The following is a 21,611-nucleotide window of genomic DNA, read 5'->3' on the forward strand; positions in this document are numbered from 1 at the left end:
GAGGTTTTCAAACATATTGCCAGGACTCTAGGACCTGAGCTATTGGGATAGACTGGCCAGGCTAGGACTTTATTCCTTGGAATGCATGAGGGTGATAGGTGATCTTATAGTGTATAATATGGGGGGAATAGATAGGGTGAATGCACAGAATATTTTTCCCAGGGTAGGGAAATCAAAACCTGGAGAGCATAGGTTTAAGGTGAGAGGGGAAAGATTTAATCAAAACCTGATGGGCTACTTCTTGACACAGAGGGTGATAGGTATAGTGCCAGTAAAATCTAGTTGTCCCAGGAGTGATTAACAATTGCTGCTTTTCAGAATAACATGTTCTTAATTTCCCCGGCTATGCTCAAGAAGGAAATACCTCATCAAATTTCTAGCATGCAGTGAAGTGACCTGGAAAATTCTATTCTCAGTTGCATAGCAATGAAATAAGTAGTGGTTTGTGATCAAATAGCTATGGCATAACATTTACATCACAGTAGCAAGTTATTCTGGCCCACTGATGTGTGCATGTTGACCTTATTTTATTTGCCCCCCTTCTGTTCCTTTCTCCCTAATTTATTTTCAGTGTTAATGGTCTCAATTATTCAAGTAATAGCCAAGCTCTGCATTTAAGTCACACACGGATCATTTCAGAATGCACTCAGACATTACAAAAATAAAAGTGTATTTAAGCATTTTGAAAATTAACAGAACAAGTCAGAGCTAACTGAATGATGGTCTCAATTCTGAAAATATTGGCCAGAGGAGAATGCTGAAATTGGTTTTCCTATCCCGCCAGTAGATATGAATTGTGTGGAGATAGCATAGTAGTTCTTGAGATACCTCGTTCATGACTTGGATGATTACAGTGATCACTACTACCTTGCATACCAAGAGCTATGTGCCAGGTTTTGAGTTGCTGATCTTAAATCTTTTTCTTGAATAGCTAAAGTATCACCCCTGTTTAATATATCATGAGCTTTGTGCCAGGATTTGACCCGTGAATCCTCATACTATATTTCAGATCCTTATTGCAGTAATTAGTTTCCCCATACCTTCTGCGCAAAGAGGTGTTGAAGGTCTACAGACACAAAAAGTTCTTTATGATAGGCTTTGAAATCTCTATATTGACTTAACTCTGGCTTCAAAGATTAAGAAATTGGAATAATCACTTTGATAATTAATTAGAAGACTGTTATGTGCAATATAATCGATAACTTTCAGTAGATGGTATTACACTGATGTAAAAATTACATTGGTCAATAAATCAGATCCTGTGCAATTTCCTAAAAATGAAATTCAAGCAAGTTTTAAACTTAATACAGTTAAGAAATTAGCAGGAATATTGGCATCAGATTGCCTTGACAGCACAACGAGGTTAACTGCTCCATATCCCTTGACACCAAAGACCAGACTAACATAACAAAATAACATGCATTCCATTGACATCAGGAGCAACCACACTATTTTTTAATGGGACAATGTAAGCAGGTGGCTTAAACACATGAGAATAGGATTTATAAAATGTCTACATATAATTGAAAACAGATTGCTATAATTTAGTTTTAGTATGTGCCTATTACTAGAAATCAAATGATTTCTATAGTTTCATGCAGTGTTCTCATTCTCTTTTGTCATTGACTTTCACATGTTCCTCAAAATTATGTTCTCTGAATTCAGATGAAAATCTACTTATGGGAAGGTAATTTATAGTGGGACACAAGAGACTGCAGATGCTGAAGTCTTGAACAAAACACAAATTGCTGGAGAAACTCAGTGAGGAACCCAAATGACCTGATTCAGTGCTGTACGTTCCCTGTAATTCACTATTCCAACTGTGGTTAGGATTCCTCTCTTTTCTTCAGTAGTTTAATTTATAGTTGGGCTGGCATCTCACCTTAAAGGGACAGAATTTATTTCCTTTGCGTCACTAATGATAATAGTTTGTAAGTTGAAGGGACTTTCCTTAATGAATAAAAAATGGCAGAAATCTGAGGTATCATCTTTGGCTCAAAGGCTGGAAGGAGGCTCATGTAAACCAGAAATCTTCATGTAGACCTTTTGAGATAAATTACCTGTTTCTATACTGTACTTTCTATGTAATTCACTATTCTAAATGTGGTAAGGATTTCTCTCCTTCCACTTTCCCAGGTGACTCTACAACTGTCATTTGACATTTGGGCATTCCTAATTTCACTCTGCTGATGTTGAACCAGGCAAGAATGAGGAAATTGGCATAGCAGCTCAGACCATTGCAAGCAACCTGTCATAATTCCACTTCTTTCTCTATCCTTGGCCTTAAAAGGACTTGGGAAACCTGGATCCCAACTAATTTCCACTGTTCTCAAACATTTAGAAGCAGATTGATTATCAATATTAATGAATTTCTTTAAAATTTAGAAAACTTTGCAGTACAGTGATGTATCTATCACACGCAGTCTTGCGGGAGATTAGATTTTTAAGCCTTCACAACCTGTTTGCCATTTGCTGCTAATTTCATCTTTGATAATTACTTGCCAGTTAACCATCTGTTCAAACCTAAGGGCGAGCAAGACTATTCTTGAGGAGCTTCATTGGACAATATATTGATTAAGATTGTTAAGAAGACGTAAAAGAATCATTCAATGAAAATATGGATGGAATTTTAAATCACCCACAACATGTGTAAAATACACAGGAGTGAGGATGATGGATTAAACTACCAAATTTGTAATATCTGCTTGTTCAAAAGCTGCCATGAAGGTTGTGCTCAATTCCATTTCGAACATATCATGTCTAAAACCTACTCTGAATAGTCTGGTTCCATGATTCTAATACTTTGGCAGCACTTAAAACTAACCTTTACAGGTTTCAAAGGGACATGGAGGCAACTGAAATGTACTTAATGTGACACTCATCTTTTCTCTTGTCTTCTACCTCTCCTTATCCCAATTTTACTCTGCTGCTCATTAAACTCCAAGATATTTAGTGCACCTACTCTAACCCTGTTGTCTGTGTAATATGTCCCACCATCAACCCTAAACCTCCCATGTGGTCGAGTCAACATTCCATGGCCATAATGTTTCTCCCATTCAGAAGGTGGCCAGTTATTGGGCAAAGAACAGAATTTAAAAATATAATCTGATAATGCCATTAAATCTGATATGAAACTGGAATTTCCAGGATTTTCCCTCTTAAAACATACATCCGGTCTCCTTTCCCATAAATATAGCTCTCTGTTTTTTGACTACATCAAGTGCAAATAATTCAAAATGGCAATTTACCATGCCATGAATAAAAATTAAAAATGCTGGAAACACTCAGCAGGTCAGCAAGAGTTGAAATTTCAGATTGAAGGTGCCTTGTCGGAACTGGAAAAGAAAAAAAAAGAAAGAATGTTTAAATTATAGAGAAGGTGGGGGAGTGATGGATAGGACATACAAAATATCTCTGATTGGGGAAGGCCAGAGTTACAGTATGGATAACCAGAAGCAGTCATCAGGTTGAGAGGAACAGCTACAAGGAGAATAAAAAGGTACAAACGTTTTGAAATTAGATATGCCTGGGTACTCAAGCTGTACTACTGGCAATTGAAGAACTGAGCCAATATTACTGATGGATGATTTACAACAGAAATGGTCAGTTCTGATACAGACAGAGAAGGTGAGTTACCTGAAGTTATAGAATTTGATTTTGAGTTACAATGTGCCCAAACAGAAGATGAGGTAATGTTCTGCAGATGAGTTACCCTAGTAGACTAAACAAGGTTTTCCACAAAATACTCACCTAGTCTGCATTAGTTTCTCCAATGAACACTGAATGTAGTACATTGTGTTAGAAGAAGTGCAAGCAAATTATTGCATCACTTGGAAGGATTATTTATGTCTCTACATGGATGGAAGGGAATTGCTGAAAGGACAGATGTAGCATCTCTTGCTATTGAATATGAAAATACTGTAAAAAGGAGAGCATTTGGTGGGGATGAAATAGCTGAACAGAGAATCAAAAGTGATGGTCACTTTGGAGTGTTGGGAGAGATGGCGGCGGAAAGTTGTGCCTGATTGAGGAAAGTTGTTGAAGGTGATGAAAATTGCAAAGCATGTATGTGAACACAGTAGATTGAAAGGTGAAGACCAATTGAATTCTATCCTTGCTCTGACCAGGAGAGAAGAGGTGGGAACAGATATATGGGAAATAGGTGGGATGTGGTGAAGGCTCTGCCAACAAGAGGAGAAGGGCAACCACAGTTCAGGAAGATGGAAGACATCTTAGATGCACCTCAATGGAAAGTCTCCTCATTTGAGAAAATACAGTAGAGAGAGAGACGGAGGAACTGAGAAAATTGAATGGAGTCTGTATAGGAGGCAGGATGGGAGGAGTCAAAAAGCCTTCGTCTCAATATGGGTTTTTTCAAGAATTTTCTGTTCCTATTTCTGATACCTGCTTTTTTAATGTCATTTGAGTCTCAAGGAAATGAGCCGTACAAGAATTCGGCAGTCCTTCAAGGCAATCAAGCAATATTTAAATCGATTCGAATATTATAACTAAAACTGTAATAATGATTACCTTTCAAGCTGACAGAACCCAAACCAAAGATCTCATCTTTATTCACCCCATCCTGAAGAAGAATGTCTTAATTTTTTTAAATAATTTAATAAAAGAGGCAAAAGAAAAATAAATAACACTTTTTGTTAACTAAATAATTTATTGAACAGATTACTTGTTCTTTCAAAGTATATTAGAAGGAAAGAGATAAAAAAAAGTTTAGCAGAACTCCAAAATACTTGATTCTTGCTTTGTGTATTTTTTGCCAAGTTTAGAGGAACAGTACTGCTGAAATTTGATCTGGCTTTATGCCATGCGAAAGATTGTCTTATGTGATCCCTTACTTCATCGTTAGTTAATTTTCTCTCTTTTGGAATGGGAGGAAACATGTGATTTCTGTCTAGTAGTGTTTTTTAATGCTGCTGCCTTAAGTGTAAATCCATTGGACTACCAAAATAAAAGGCCCATTAAGCAAACCGAAACACTGTAGTGGATTACACCTTTAAATTTGCCAAGTATATTTTATTGCAGAATGGCAAGTTGTCTTGGAAATTGGTTTCTTCTTGTTATGTTTGGCTTTTTCTGTTATTTTTGCCATTTTGTAGTGTGCAATAATATTACAAGGGATTGTGCTGGTTTTAATGACGTAAGATATGATGTAAGCTAAATCACTGTCTTAAATTGCCACCATAATTAGCATTAAATTATATAAGATATTGGAATCCGTGGAAAGTTTAAAAAAATTACTCCAATTGTAAAACCAATTTTACCTCAATTACAGTAAGAAAATTAAGTACTTAGGAATTGAAAATTACATTATGCAGAAGAAAAAGTTATTCAATGCTATTGAGTTATCTATTGAACATAAAAAAATGTTATTCTGCATCCAGTAAAGACAGCCGTGATTTACTCTTCCCAGCAAATTTGCTTTCTCTCTGTTGCAATGACTATGCCTAAGATATTGAAAGGGAATAGTTGATACAGTAACCTATTTTGCAAGCAAATTGCAAAATATCATACTTGTGGGAAACCAATACAGTAATGATTTAACTTTGTTCTTCCCACTTTATTCTCGTTCAAGTTAATCACTTTCATTCCAACAATACCTTATTAAGGCCAGATGTTTTGACAAAAACAAATAATGATGTTAAACACTTGTTTTATTAGAAAAATAAATCGGAGTAAAACTGAAGTCAATAGTATCAAGAGGCGAACACTCAGATGTTTTAATTCAAACCAGGATGCTTACTGGGTTAGAGTTTGGAGAGGTTGGACAAACTTGGTTTTCTCTAGAGCATCACAGGCTGAGGGGAGACCTGACGCAAGTATAAGAAATTATGAAAGATATAGATAGGCTAGACATTCAGAATCTTTTCACAAAGTAGGAATGTCAAATACCAGAGGGCACAGCCTAAAGTTAGAGGGGGAAAATTTAAAGGAGATGCATGGGCCAAGTGTTTTTATGCATAGAGTGGTTGGTGTCTGGTACAAGTTACAAGGTGGAGTCAGATACAATAGTAGCACAAGATGCTTTCTTGCTTTTTGAGGTCAATTATCCCAATCCCATGTCTTCATTGTAGAAACGCTTCAGACATTGAAGAACCATCTTCATGTTTCATGACCTTCCTTACATTGTAATAGAAATTACCCTAACCTTAATGCACTAGTTGCACAGTTCAATTCATTTGCAACTTCTCCAAAAACAGAGAAGTCTATGCTTATCTGCGTCAAGACCCAGGGAACATCCAGGCATGGGCTGATAAGTGGCAAGTGACATTTGCTCCATGCAGAACTCAAACAATAACCACTGAAAAGGAGTAAAACAGCTTGTCTTTAACATTCAACAGGGTGATCAGGGTTATCATAAACACATATGATTAATGTCATTAATCATAACATCCTGGAGGGGGAGGTGGTTAGATGGTCTTCATTGATCTGAATCTCAACTGGATCAGTTCCATAAAGGGTAGGGCAGAAATCCTGCAGTGATTGACTTATCTTCTGAACCTTTCTACCGACTAAAAGGCGCAGGTCCGGAGCACAATTCATAGATGAGTCCATCTTCAAAAACGCTCACGAAGATCAACACTATCCAGGACAAAACAGCCTCCTGATTGGTCCACATTATACTTCCTGATAGGTCCACATTGTACCATGCTAAACATTCATTCCCTCCACCACTGACACACCATGACTACAGTGTGTGCAACTACAAAATGCACTGCTGTTTCTTGCCCTTAGCACCTCCCAAAATCCATCACCTCTAACACCAGAATGGCAGATGCAGGAGAATGTTACCACCTACAAGTTCCCTTAAAGTCACACACCATATTGACTTTGAAATATATTTTGGAACTTCCTGCCCAACTGCATTTCAAGAGCACCTTTGTCACATAGTTCAAAAAGGTGAATCATTACTACCTTGTCAAAGGCAATAAATGATGTCCACATCCCACCAAAGAAAAAATGTGCAAATGGTCTTTTTCCAGTTAGCAGCTACATGAGCAAAACACTGCAACAGGGGGCCAAAAACATCCAACAATAGCAAATGGGCATAAAGATGCCCATAAATAGAATTTTAGATTGCGCAGCAACTAACAGTTAGTTAACTGTCGACTTAAGAGAGAAGAAATCTTAAATAATACGATGGATTGAAATTTTAAAAACCTTAAGAGGAATTTAGTCTTCTGCAGGTCATCTTAACAGTAATAAATGACATAATAATGAATTGCACCTGAAGTAAAGTGACCGTAAAAGGAAAGGAAAATCTAAGGAAATCAAAGGAAAATATTTTCAGTTCACATTTACTGCTCACTCACAAATCTTTGAATTGCCTCACAGGCAAATCTAGATTTATGATGAACCACCACCAATATCAACAACCCACAGTCCCATTAAAATAATTCTAGCCATTCCAAACTGCTGTTAAAATAAACTACATAGCCAGAAGGTCTGAACATGGAAGATCCATAATCACCCTTTGACAAATTTAAATGACCTCTTTTCTATGTTCTTATAATGTCAGAAATACACATGGAGATAAATGAAATTATGTCCAATTTTAGACTGCTCCTGTGAAAGGAATGTTTTGGTAAGTCCTGATCTTTGGCATTATTATGTCGAGGTTGATAGTAGTATGGAATAAGAGGTTGCAATTTGTTTGGTCAATTTCCTAGTGAAGGTGTCTAGAGAGTCTTACATTGTCCCATTTCTAATTGCTATGGGAAGATGGTGATAAACCAACTTCTTCGACTATTAATATCTGCCCAACGTGCATCGCCCTGTTTTGCTTTTCGATAATGTGTTCCAGGATTTAGACTAATTAGCAATAAAACATTAGTCTGTGACTTGAAGGGGAATTTGCTGTTAGTGGCTCTTCTATGTGCCTGCTGACCAAGTTCTTAAAGCAGTACAGATCATGGGTTTGGAGATGCTGTTGGAGTAGATCGTGCACCATGCTGCATTGCAATTTGGAGCGAGTGCGCACAACAGCCAGCTGCTGTTTCACATTTTGTGAAATTGCCCAGGATTGAGATGCACTTTGAATATTTCTCCACCTGAACCCATTGGCATAATGAAAATATTTAATGCATGGGGATTCTTAAATTTAGTCACGTGTTCTATCACTCTTTAATGCTTACTGCCATTCCTTTAAATCATCAAATGAAAAACAAAATACCAATATCCTGCAGCAAAAAAATTTGCGCTTCAAACCAAAGTACCAAACCATCTCTGATTTCTCGTATTTTCATATTCAAAGACCATTTTAATTTTCTTACCTGAATTTGGTGTAAATTTGTCTAAATAGCATCCAGAGCAAATTGATAATTTTATTGAAAATAAATCTTGGCTAGGGGTGTTGTACGTGTGGAGTTTGTACATTCTCTCTGTGATTGCGTGGGTTTTCTCCGAGTACTCTGGTTTCCTCCTGCATTCTAAAGACGTGCAGGTTTATTAGTTAATTAGCTTCGGTAAATCGCCCCTAATGTGTGGAATGCGAAAGTGGGTTAACATTGAACTAGTATTCAGATGATCAATAGTCGGCATGGACTTAGTGGGCTGAAAGCCCTGTTTCCAAACTGTATCACTAAATTAAACTATAAACTGAGGAAAACAGAAAAATTTCTGAGAAGAGAAAGCTACTTTTCTAAAAAAAAAACTATCTGTAATCTATGAATAGTTACATAACTAATATCTTAACAGGAGTTAGTTTACTCTGTAACTTACATTGTTCATCATGGGTTCATTAAATTGCAACCAGCTGAAAGGTTCCAAAATTAGTAGAAGATAATCCCACGGCCAATGAAGCGAAAATGCATGATCTGATAATGTATTTTCATGTAAAAAGTAAAGTTTTTGTAAAAGAGAGGTCAGTAAAATATTTCAAGGCCTTGTCTCTCAGCAATGTCTGATCTTGTGAATTTTACTTTATTTATTCAATTGTACTTTGATTTATTATTTTATTTAGTAGTTAATCATACAACATTTACGGAACTAATAAATCAATCAGCCTATTCTTGACTTGTGTAATTGAATGTCTAATCCTTTTGCTTCTAATCTGGGTAATCATTTGAGATAGAAGTATTCAAAAGGTGTTTTGAATAAATCTGCTGTGCTTTCAGAATTTAAGCAGGTAGAATGCCATACTGAGCTGTTTAGAATTTATAAATGAAATGTTGTTGAAGAACCCAAGGTAAATATTTATTCGCCTTATAATGCATCCCAACTTGGATGGTCTTTATTTTTCAGTTTTTCTAATTAATTAGAAGTAATGGTGGTTTATATTCAATGAAATTGCATTTTTTGTTCTAACTTCTGTTGTTATATTCTTTCATGCTGACTTTGTATTTAGTTTTATAACATTCATGTTAAGTTTTGTTACTTTTCATTATCCACCCAGCTCTTTTTCTTTAGTTTCAAAATGTCTGGCAATGTTCAATTTACATTCTATATTGAAATATGATGGGCATTATTGCATTGAATTTGTATGTTTTTATGTGTTGTAATTACCATTGCATTCTTTTTTTTAAATTGCGGTATCTTTTCACACTGCAAAACTAGATAAAACAAAAGGATGATTTAATAGAACTAAATCTAACCACCTACCTTAGATATTCAGTGGCTTGACCAATACTATTTCCCCCACACCAACAAGTGAGAGACTGGTTATCTTGCAGCAGGTGACTCACTTTCTTACACTGCAAAACCATGCCAAGGCACAAATCAGAAGTATGATTGAATATTCAGCAGACTGGATAAGTGCAGCTCTAACAGTACACTGGATGCTTGACACCAATCAGATGTCATTCACTATTCAGACCTAGAAAGCTATTGCATTTCTTCAGAATTGTTTGGATTCTTTCCAATAAACGTATATACCTTTAGAAAACGCAAACTGCAACAGTTCAAGGGGAAGGAATAAACATTGACCTGCTATCAGTGTCTACATCTTGTAAAAATGAAAATAGGTTTTTTTAAGAAGGCTATTGGTGTATTGTCTTACAGCACCTCATATTTCGCCTGGGCAGCTTGCAGCCCAGCGGTATGAACATTGACTTCTCCAACTTTAGATAGTTCCTCTGTCCCTCTCTTCCCCTCCCCCTTCCCAGATCTAACACTGTCTTCCTGTCTCCACCTATATCCTTCCTTTGTCCCGCCCCCCTGACATCAATCTGAAGAAGGGTCTCAACCTGAAAAGTCACCCATTCCTTCTCTCCTGAGATGCTGCCTGACCTGCTGAGTTACTCCAGCATTTTGTGAATAAACAGCAAGTAACTACATCAACGGAAAACTTATTGGCATAAGCCTGTCTCTTACCATTCTGTAGTGCTTGAACACTTTAATTTGCTGACTTTTCTCAAATACGTCCAAACGTAATGTTTCCAGCATTATTATTACCACCACGTGCTTCAGCCACTAGGAGGGGCACTCGTTACATATTTGCCCAAATCATTTCTAATCTGATGCTGCATTAATGTTTTCTTCAGATTCAAGATTTAGAAATTTGTCAGTGAAATGCTCAAAAAATAGAAGTTTCACCCAAAAATCATGTTAACGTTGTAATTTAACCAATTCTGCTGATTTTTCTTTGCGATATAATGTCAATATTTAAAAAGAGGGGACATTCAGTGCAGAAGATCATGAACCCTCGCAGGAGGGTCATCCACATAACCTCTATAGCAATATATCACACAAAATTCACTCTGTCAATATTTTTAATCACACAAAATGGAACCCAGAGTAAGCCATTTGGCATTCAGTGAGATCATGGCTGATATTTTACCATAGTCTCACGTTCCTGCACTGCCCCAATATCCCTTGATTCCTATAATATCTAAAGTACTCTCAATCTCTGATGTGTATATACTAAGCAACTGAGTGTATTTCTCTTGGATAGAGAAATCCAAAGATTCACTCCGCTCGGTGAATAAATTTCTTCACCACTTTCTACCAATGGCCCAACCCCTTGAGACTGAAAGGCCTGTTTCCGAACAATCTAGCCACGGAAAGCATCAAATTGCATGGTGCCTATCAATCCCTATAATAATTGTAACTTCATGTTAACTTCAATAAGTTTGTCTCTCCGTTTTCAAAACTCAAGAGTATAGATATGCTGCCATGACAACATAATTTAGAAATCAACCTGGTAACTTTGCTTTGCTCCCTCAGTCTTTAATTTTCTTATGTTCCATCAATGGAACAATGAATTTTTTACTTGCTGCAGCTTAACAGGCCTATTAACCCCCGAACACACAAAAAACAGGTAACCAGACCATCATAGTATAAAACTGGTTCATAGTGCAACCAAAAACGTAGTACATAGAAGTTCATAGTAGCTGAGGTAGTGGTTGCTGTTATATAGTGTTCAAAAGCCTGATGGTTATGGGAAAGAAACTGTTCTTGATCCTGGAGGTAATGAGATGAGAACATGACTAACGTGATGTGGGTCTTTGATGAGATTAGCTGCCTTTTTGAGGCAGAGCCGTCTGTAAATTCCCTTCATTGTTGGGAGGTCAGTACTTGCGATGGACCAAGCAATGTCTACCATTCTCTGTTGCCTATATTTCTGGTCTAGTTACCGATCTTTTAGTGATTCATGCAGCAGGAAACCCAAGTTCTTCTGAACCATTGAATCGCTAACCATTTTTTCTCTTGTGGCTTGAACCAATATCGTGGATGGATGCTGTCTTGCAATGAAGCAGGTTGCAAGTGGAACTGAGGATGGACAGCAAGCAGTATCTGGCTAAAGTGTCCTGAGTTTAGACTTTGATGGCTGACTGAGGAGTAACTACAGGGAATTCTAATCCCACAATGCTATTAGAAGTGACAATGGTGAGACCAAAACGCCTATCATCCCAAGACAGTACACAGATGTATACTTCCTCAACCCCAGGGATGAGGTATAAATCATCTTAAAAAAAACAGTAGGAGACATTTTGCTAGAATCCTCAAATCCACTGGTGATGGTAGAATGCAGACCATCCAGGTAGTAATCTTAGCTTTCATGGCAAAAGTCACAGCTTTTAACACAGAGCTTGTACATTAACTGGTTTCGCCCTGTTCTGCAACAGAGGTTTTCACTTCTGCTATTGGAAAATCCTCCTGCACCACATTTGGTCTGTGACTGTTAACATGCAGCTGGATAACACTTCCCCCTCCGAGGTCCATGTAAACACAAATGCAAGATTAGAACTAAATAGGGTGTCTCAAATCTCCAATAGGTTATCCTAGTTAGTCTTTATCTCCACAATTCATCATTGGCCTCCTACAAATCCTCCAGAGAATTGGCACATCAGTCTATCTTTCCAGCCATGATTCATAACTCTGAAATGGTGGGCTAACCGCGACACATCCTCCCACATGAAAAATATCCTCTCCACTTCCACCTTGTCAAGATTCCTCAGGATTTTTCACGTAAAATTCCATATGATATGAGTCAACCATGACCAACCTTTTCTCATTGGTCAGCCCACCATTTCAGAGTTATGATTCATGGCTGGAAAGATTGGCTCTATCAGTACATGCCTCAACTACCTCGTCTGGCAGCTTGTTCCATATACCCACCGCCTTCTGAGTGAAAATGTTGCCCCTCAGATTCCTAATAATTCTTTCCCTATCCTGGGTACTAAGAACCAGAGGACAATTCCCCTTGTTTTTTTTCACACCTTTACAAGATCACCCCTTATCCTTCTGCACTCTAAGAAATAAAGTCCTAGCCTGTCCAATCACTCCTTGTAGCTTAGGCCCTTGAACCCTGACAACATCCTTAGCAATTATCTCTGCACTCGGTCCGCATTAACGCAACTGATCTCCCGGTGGTCCAGCACTTTAACTCCCCCTCCCATTCCCAGTCTGACCTCTCTGTCATAGGCCTCCTCCAGTGCCATAGTGAGGCCCGCCGGAAATTGGAGGAGCAGCACCTCATATTTCGCCTGGGCAGTTTGCGGCCCGGTGGTATGAACGTCGACTTCTCCAACTTCAGATAGCTCCTCTGTCCCTCCCTTCCCCTCCTCCTTCCCAGATCTCCCTCTATCTTCCTGTCTCCACCTATATCCTTCCTTTGTCCCACCCCCGACATCAGTCTGAAGAAGGGTCTCGACCCGAAACGTCACCCATTCCTTCTCTCCCGAGATGCTGCCTGACCTGCTGAGTTACTCCAGCATTTTGTGAATAAATCTCTGCACTCTTTTTAGCTTAATGATATCCTTCCTATATCAGGGTGACCATTGGCTTGTGCAACTGTAACATAACATCCTTACTTCTACTTTCAATACCCGGACTGATGTACCATGCCAATGTACCGAAAACCTTCAGTACCACCCTTTCTGCTTGTGACACCAATTTCAGGGAACTATGTACCTGTACTTCTAGATCCTTCTGCTCTACAAGACTCCCCTGGGTCTTTCCGTTTATTGTGAAGGTCTTCACTTATTTGACTTCCCAAAATGCAAAACCTCACATTTATCTGCATTAAACACCATTACTATTCCTCCGGCCACTTGCCTGGCTGAACAAGATCTTCTGATAACCATTTTCACTGTCTACGATACCACTTACTTTTGTGTCAATTGCAGACTTATGAATCATGCCTTGTACATGCTCATCTAAATCGCCAATATAAACTAAAAACAGTAATGGACCCAGCACTGATCCCTGAGGCACACCACTAGTCACAAGCCTCTCGTCGAAAAAAACAACCTTTGACCACCACTCTACTTCCTAACATTAAGCCAATTCTGTATTCAGGCAGCTGGCTCTCCCTGGATCACATGCAATCTCACCTGCCAGACCAATCAATCTGAACCTTATCAAAGGCCTTGCTGAAGACCATGTAGACAACATGTACGCCTTTCCCCTCATCAACCTTTTTTACTTAAAAAAAAGATCAAATGTGTGATATACGATCTCCCACATACCAAACCATGCTGACTATCCCTCATCAGCCTCTGTCTATCCAAATACATGTTTATCTTATTCCCCCAGAATCCTCTCCAGTAACACAGATGTTGGGGTCAAAGGTCTATAATTCCCAGGCTTTTCCTAGTAGACCTTAAATAGAGGTACAACAATAGCCACCCTCCAGTCATCTGTCACCTCACCTCAACAATGATACATATATCTCAGTCAGGTCTCCTGTAATTTCTTCTCTAGCATCCCGCAGTGTCCTTGGATATATCTGATCAGGACCGGATAATTTATCGACCTTCGTACACCTTAGGACTTCAAGCATCTCCTCAACCGTAATGTGGACTGTACTCAAGACATCTCCATTATCTGTTCCAAGTTCCCTAGTCTTCATATCTTTCTCCACAGTAAGAACAAATGAAAAATACTCATGGAGGATTTTGCTCATCACCTGCGGCTCCACACATAGATGACCACTTTGGTTTCTGAGGGGCCCTATACTCGCTCTAATTATCTTCTTTTCCTTAATGCATTTATAAAGTCATTAAACAAAACAGGATATGCCGGAAAAGCTTTGCAGGTCAGGCAGCTTCTGAGATTTGAGAAACAGCTAACATAGTAGTTTGATGACTGAAAAGGTTAATCTGCAACCAGCTTTAAGATGCGGAGAAAACAGAAACAGATGGAAAGAACACAAAGTTTAGTGCAAGAATAAAAAGAGACATCAATACAATCATCCATATAATCCCCCCTCAAAAAAAAATGAGGGAGAAGACCCAAGTAGGATTGAAACTAAGAGCATTCCACATATCCTCAAAGGTTCAGGTACAGTTTGGATCTACATATATACCTGTTAGTTGGAAGAGATAAGAGAAGACTTGTGCAAGGTGAGAATACATTCACCCAGGTAAAGAGGATTAGTTGTAGAGGGAAATTGTTAGCCCCCTGTTCAACGTGGAAAGAAAGAATGACTGCAGGACCCACTTTGGGAAGAATGGACCAGAAAAGGGATTGGTAGTCCATGGTAAAGACATGTCCCAACCTGAAACGTCACCTATCCCTGTTCTCCAGATACTCTGTCTGACCCGTTGAGTTACTCCAGCATTTTCAGTCTTTGAAAACCAGTTGTTAAAGTCATTGAGGGTATCAAAAATGTCACAAATAAAGATGGAAAAAGAAAAGTCTAATGAAGAATGATCATAATAAGAAGATACAAGAGCATCAAGTCATTAAACTTACTGTGCCCTTTGGATCAAGTTCTCCAGATATCACTCCAGGCATTTATTTCTGGGGCCATCTCCCTCCACTGGCAATAATTTCTGCCATTGGAAGTTTTTTGAGTTCCCTGGTGTACAGGTCCAACCACCCACCTTCTTCCCCTGGGTATCCATTTATTTTTCTAAGATTTCTCCGTCTTCATCAATAAAAAAATGTGTGGTTTCTGTTCCCAGGTTTCCATGCCTTGTCATGCTTACTATAAGTACCTCACAGGCTGTAAAATAATTTATCACAATAGTTGAATGTGATAGCAATCTTTACTTCAAGAGCTATAGACATGACAACGGTAATGAATGGTCAGTTTAGCAGGTGGGCAAAATTTAAGAAATTACCCATGCTAAATACAGATTAATGGAAAAACAACACAAATTGTATAAGATTGTATAAGAACCAGATTGTATAAGAACCTGAAAATCATACTGCCAGCATTACAGTAATGTGCAATTGTATACTGTGCATTGAAGATTTCAGAAGGGTATGGATTATTTAAAAGCTACATATTTTCTTGTTATATTACAATCTTCAGATTAAATCGCATCTTTATGTTTTATCCATTTTAGCAAAACCTGATGAGTTTCCCAGCAAACCATTAGGACAGGAAATATCTTTCACTTTAGCACCAGAGAAGACCAACATTGTGGCCAATGGCAAGAATGAAAAAGTTAATTCTCCACAAAATGTCTTTGAATGTGATGATGAAGAAAACAGAAACTCACAAGATAAAAATGACATCCAGCCTTCTCTCCCTGAGCCTGAGGTTCCTTCTCCAGAAATATATCAAACTACCATGGAGAAAAACCCTACTCATTTGGAACTTTGCGAAGCTCAAGCTCCAGATCACGACAGTTCCGAAACTCCCTTCGAAGACCAAATCGATTTACCAGAAGAAGGTGAACCACAGTGTTCAGAAAAGTGTCCATCATGCAGCCCAGATAAAGTTACAGAACGTTCTCTAACGAAGGAAGACATCTTACCTGTTCAAAGTAGTGAGACATGTATTGTAGGAAATCAAGCAATCCCAGATTTAGAAGTGAACCTTGTACTTCCAGAAAAAGAAACCACCAATTCTCCAGAAGATAACTTGATAAATTGCCAAGACGTGAACAAAGCAGAATCTACAGAGACTATTGAAATACCTGTAACCCAACTTTTGAAAGAACAATCTCCATGCTTTTCAGAACTCAAAAACATAGCTACAGAGTCCCCACAAAGATTGGAGGCACTGGTTGCAGAGCCAGTGAATGAGCAGTCACTAGATAAATTGTGCAGTAGCATTGAGACCTCTACACAAAGCAATAATGAACTCACAGAAATGGAAAACAATGAGAATATTCCACCACTTTTAACAGAGCCTCCACCAACAGACCCATTTTCTGGAGAAAAGCATTTGTTGGCTCCAAATTCACAACAAACTTATTGTGGTCTGAATGTTCCTCATCAATTGGAAGTGCGTCCCCTTATTGATCAACCACAATCTTCGGTGACAATGAAACTTTCATCTCCAGAAGAAGAGGAACTGTGCTTTGTTGATTTAACACATGAAACTTCAATTGATTTGAGCAGCACAAAAATAAAAGATATGGGTGAGTTACAAAGTGGGAGAAAGGTTTCAAATATTTCATCACATGACAATTCGAGTGTTTCTCAATATGAATATCAGTATGATCCGATTATTTCGGAATCAATCATTCAATGCGATGAAATGTTTGTACTTTCTGAGAAGGAACTAGGAGTACCGGAATTAGTGGACAATACTGTCTGTGCAGCTAATCCATCATTGGCGTTAGATTTGTCAAATAAGCCACAACCTTTTGAACAAACCTCAACATTTTATCAACACCCTTGGGACACTTATAGTCCTGAAAATTATGTTGTCTCTTCCGCTCACCAGAGTCCTTCCAAATATTCATCAACTATGCACAAAGAGGACCCTATAAGAAATCAAAGTTTACGGAGTCCTGAGCATCTGGCAGCTACCACACAGATCTCACCTATCAGAGAGTGTTTAGATAGCTCTTGTAAAGTAGTTAGATCGATGACTCCAGTTCATGTGGCACATGCAGCTGAGCAGAACCTCCTGAACTTCAGGCACATGGCATTGCCTCCACAGGATGACTTGCAGTTGGTTGCAATCTGTGACGAAGAAGGGGCTTATTCAGTAAAGGAGTTTGACATACCTGAAGTGATTATTCCAGGTAGCAATGTGAACTTAGATAAACCTGTAAATTTGATAAAGATACCATCTTATCCTTCCCCTACTTATACAAGGATACAACCAGAAAACGTCATGGCTAAAGATACAAATTTAGATTCAGATAAATATTTGGCAGCATCTCCGGAATACCACGATTACGAACTGTTACATTATGACAGCAGTCATTCCATTTTACCATAATGCACTTCACACAATTTCATCAACTACACTCATCAAATGTTAATGTACCGCAAGAATTTTATAAGGCAAAAGAATCATACATTTTCGAACAATTTAAGTACAGTGGTTTAATAATGCATAATGGAGACCTGTGTAGCTATTGTTACAAAAGTTGTTTCAAAAAAATCTATGCAAATTGTCTCATTTCATAAATTTAAAATATCTTACGGTTCTTCTTTCTGCACATTACACATAAAAGATTAATGCAGCCAAATACAGTTGAATGTTTAATGAAATGTTTATGATTGTTTTGGTCTGTAGCACTGCAGGTCACATTGCTTTTTTTTTTTACCCAGAGCATAATCATCATCAAATACAATGTAATTTATAAAGCGAGTGAGCAGGCTCACAAAATGACAAATACTGTAGCACACTTTTACACAAGTTGACTTTAACAGTGGTTTCCCAGGTGGACTGTTATTTTACCACAAGATTAGTGGCAGCCAATGCTAATTGGATTTTTCACACAACTTTTCTGCCTTGTTTGGTTTTGATATATATATATATAAATATAGGAATTGCAATGAAACAATAATTTTTCTGTTAGAAATAATAACATTGCACACATGATTGGTTTTTAGTCTTTGGAATATTCCTTGTACAAAATGTACTTAAGAGGAAGAATAACATAATTTTCAGGTTGTAAATAAATACTAGGAGTTTCTGACATGATAATTTTTAGTCTCCTATAACTACAGTTTTTAAGGATATGAAAAATAATTTAAACATTTGTGTTGTGATGTTCAAGGACTGAAAATGTAGTTGTTGATGTTTACTATAAATTTTTAAAAGAAGCTTTGGCAAAATAGTGCTGAAACTAAGCCTGCTATCACTTTTTTTTGTGAGGGAAAAATATTTGAAGCCATCCCCTGGCATTTGCCTACAACAGAGTTCAATTTCAGTTTTTGGTTAGAATTGAGAAACTATTATATGATGTCATCTACTCAGGAATACAGTATTCTTGCTTTGTGACCACCTGCAAGTAGGAATTATTTGCAGCAAGCAAATGAGAATATGTAATGTTACTCAGCACATAAAATGTTAATTGCGTAATATGTGTTCTTGTGGAAGAAATGATAACCCTGAGAAACGAAGGGAAATATTTAACTGATGTGTGATGTACATAGTATTTTTTGTAAAGTCTGTTCTTAATTTTGCACTTTCTGTTGTGGATGGCAAGTCACCAATTTTTTTTAAAGTTCTACAGTTTCACCTGTTCATGTTCTCCGAAGATGCTGCCTGACCCGCTGAGTTACTCCAGCACGTTGTGTCTTTTTTTTGGTAAACTGGCATCTGCAGTTCCTTGTATCTACAGTTTCAATGATGGATTGATAATACAAAAATAATATTGTTTGACTTGTTGAACTATTGTAAATGTACTTTTGCAAGATTTTACATTGGCCATGTTTTCTGTTCTTTCATGAGAAAACAGATGGATTACTTGGAATAGTGTGGAAACATCACTTTGTGTCATGCTTTACATTGTTTCTAAGCACCAACAATATTGTAAACAAAGCTTTAAGAACATTTTTGATGTGTTGTATTGTATTTTGTAGCCTCAATTTAACACAATGAAAACGTCATTACATAAAACTATATTCTTGACATGTTTAAATTTTAGTTAAAAGTCCAACTGTGAACCGAGACAAAAGAGTATGATCTTAACTATGCACTTGCTATATACCAGGATAATGAATGGCCTGTTAAAAATGTACCCACTTAAGTCCCTACTATTTCAAATTTGAAGTATTGCAGGCAAGTGAGTATCCAGTCAAATTTAGAGCAAATCAGACACCAAGTAATTTTAACATGTGTTTGAACAGGATAACTAAGTAACCTACATTCCCACAAAGCAGGAGCAGATCTGAAGACAGAAAGATCTAGTAGGTTTAAACTTTTCTTTGTAGATCTAATTGAAGCACATTTATTGGCACCATGTAAAGAAATAATATTCGTGGTCCGTAGGCTGTGCGATGGAATTTATGTAAGAGACCAATAACAGACACAATCATGTATGCTCTGCACTAGTAATGCACTTCCCAATAAGGGTCCATAAGCATAGATGTTGCAGGTTACAGGTTAGATGTTGCAATGGCCGTATACAGTGTGTAACACTGAGATTGATATCACTTGCCTGCATTTTTCCTCTGTCGATCAGGCCTGCTTGTAACACAGGCATCAAACATTGCAGAATTAAGACATGAACTGGCATTATTTAGATGTTCTGACCGTACCTGGGTCATTGCTGGGAGCCTGCGGTATCCATCTTATTCCTAACAGATGCCTCCTTTAAGTTCCTGCAAGTGCTAAATGCTCAAAAACACTTTGCCTTGGATGCTGCCCCAACCCTCAGTAATTGTCACTTGACCCCCTTGATCATCTCCCTGACTTCTCCTGGTCATCATTGCAACCTATATCTCCAGTGTCACAATCATCAATTTATCACAACCAATTAAATTATTGATACTGCACTTTATAAATACATACTTCTCTTATTATTTTGAACAATGTGATCCCGAGATGCAAACATCTTCAGTCGGAGATGCTGAAGGAAATTATAAAATGAGTAACAGCATTTGAATAGGAAAGAGAAACTTATAGGTCCTTACCCTTTTCCTGCTTCCAAAGCATGATTGAAACCAATACACAATTCTCAACCTGCTTCAAAGTTCTTAGTGGATAACCAGAAACAGGAAGTCAAAACACCAAAGGAAATCCCCTTCATATACAGTTCAAGGTATGCAGGGGGAACTGGATAACTGGTGTGGGAAATTGGGAAAAAAAGTTACACTATGTTGTTTTTGGTTCTATTTTATGTTAGGCACATTGTTACATCTTTTATCTTTACATATTTTACTTGAATTCAATGTTTTTAAATGCACTGCTGACATCTGGATTATAAATCCAGTAGTACACACTTAAATATGTACTTTCGACATAAATAAATAATTTTTATGTTAAAATACTAGACAAAAAGACATGAAATAAAGGATATGACTTGGCAGTTGTTGAGGGTTAAAAGTAGAATAGAAGTAAATTTAGCCTTACAAAGTACCAGAGAGTCTGCCTCTTTCAGTATTAGATGATGATAGAATCACTTTCCTTACTGATAACCACCACAATTAAAAAATCTTTCAATACTTGTGATCTAAGTGGAAATGGTCACTTTGGTAAAAAATATTGGGAGGTGCCTTGAATTGAAGAAGCTATGTCCAAGTGTATGACCTTCGACCCACCGTCCCCGCTGACCATCTATCACCTGTTGACCTTCATTCTGTACTATCCCACATTTGTATCCATTCCCAACACAAGAGGAGCAATTTAGAGAGGCCAATTAATGTACAAACCCGCACATCTTTACCTTGTGGGAGGAAACCATAGCACCCAGAGGAAACCTTCATGGTCACTTGTAGAATGTGCAAACTCCACATTGACAGCACCCGAGGTCAGGATCAAACCCGTGTCTCTGGCACTATGAGGCGGCAGCTCTACCAGCTGTGCCACTATTCTTGCAGGAGGAATGTGCAAATGGGGATGCTAGCAGCCAGGCAGAGTAGTTCAGGTGCTAGTTCCATGGAAGATGATATCTTACACAAGCTTCAGTACAGAGTGCCTGGATGAGAGCTATCTTATTGCAGCCAAAAGAAGGAGACATCAATGTTCACAATGAAATGCTTAGGACAAAGGCAGGCCTTCAGGAACCATATAAATTTATGTAATGTCAAACTGCTTGTGGAAGCTCAATCCCAATCTGGAACTTGTTTTTTGTAGAACTTGGAGCCCATTTGGTCCACTATGGATGTAGTAGCCAACACTATTTCAATTGTTGCCAACACAATCTTTGTGTTATGATCGATGTCTCAGATTTCATTGTACCACATACTTCAATAACAGTTCAGCAGATTCAGACTGTTCCAATATGACAGTGCGCAAAGAACTTTGAGAATGTCATAGAAAGTTCAGCATTGTGTTCTTCATCAAACTA

General features: G+C 37.9%; 1 protein-coding gene across 2 annotated transcripts in view; it reads left to right on the forward strand.

The window, feature by feature from the left end:
* The window catches only part of LOC144602344 (uncharacterized), a 110,151-nt gene extending 90,121 nt beyond the window's left edge, over nucleotides 1-20,030 (forward strand). For both annotated transcript variants that reach the window (XM_078415376.1, XM_078415377.1), the window contains exon 14: nucleotides 15,753-20,030. In XM_078415376.1, coding sequence (XP_078271502.1) covers nucleotides 15,753-17,587 — 1,835 coding nt within the window. In that variant the 3' untranslated portion in view covers nucleotides 17,588-20,030. The remainder of the gene's footprint in view (nucleotides 1-15,752) is intronic.
* The last annotated feature ends 1,581 nt before the right edge of the window (nucleotides 20,031-21,611 follow it).

This window comes from Rhinoraja longicauda, chromosome 18 (genome assembly GCF_053455715.1).
Source record: "Rhinoraja longicauda isolate Sanriku21f chromosome 18, sRhiLon1.1, whole genome shotgun sequence".
Lineage (NCBI taxonomy): Eukaryota > Metazoa > Chordata > Chondrichthyes > Rajiformes > Arhynchobatidae > Rhinoraja > Rhinoraja longicauda.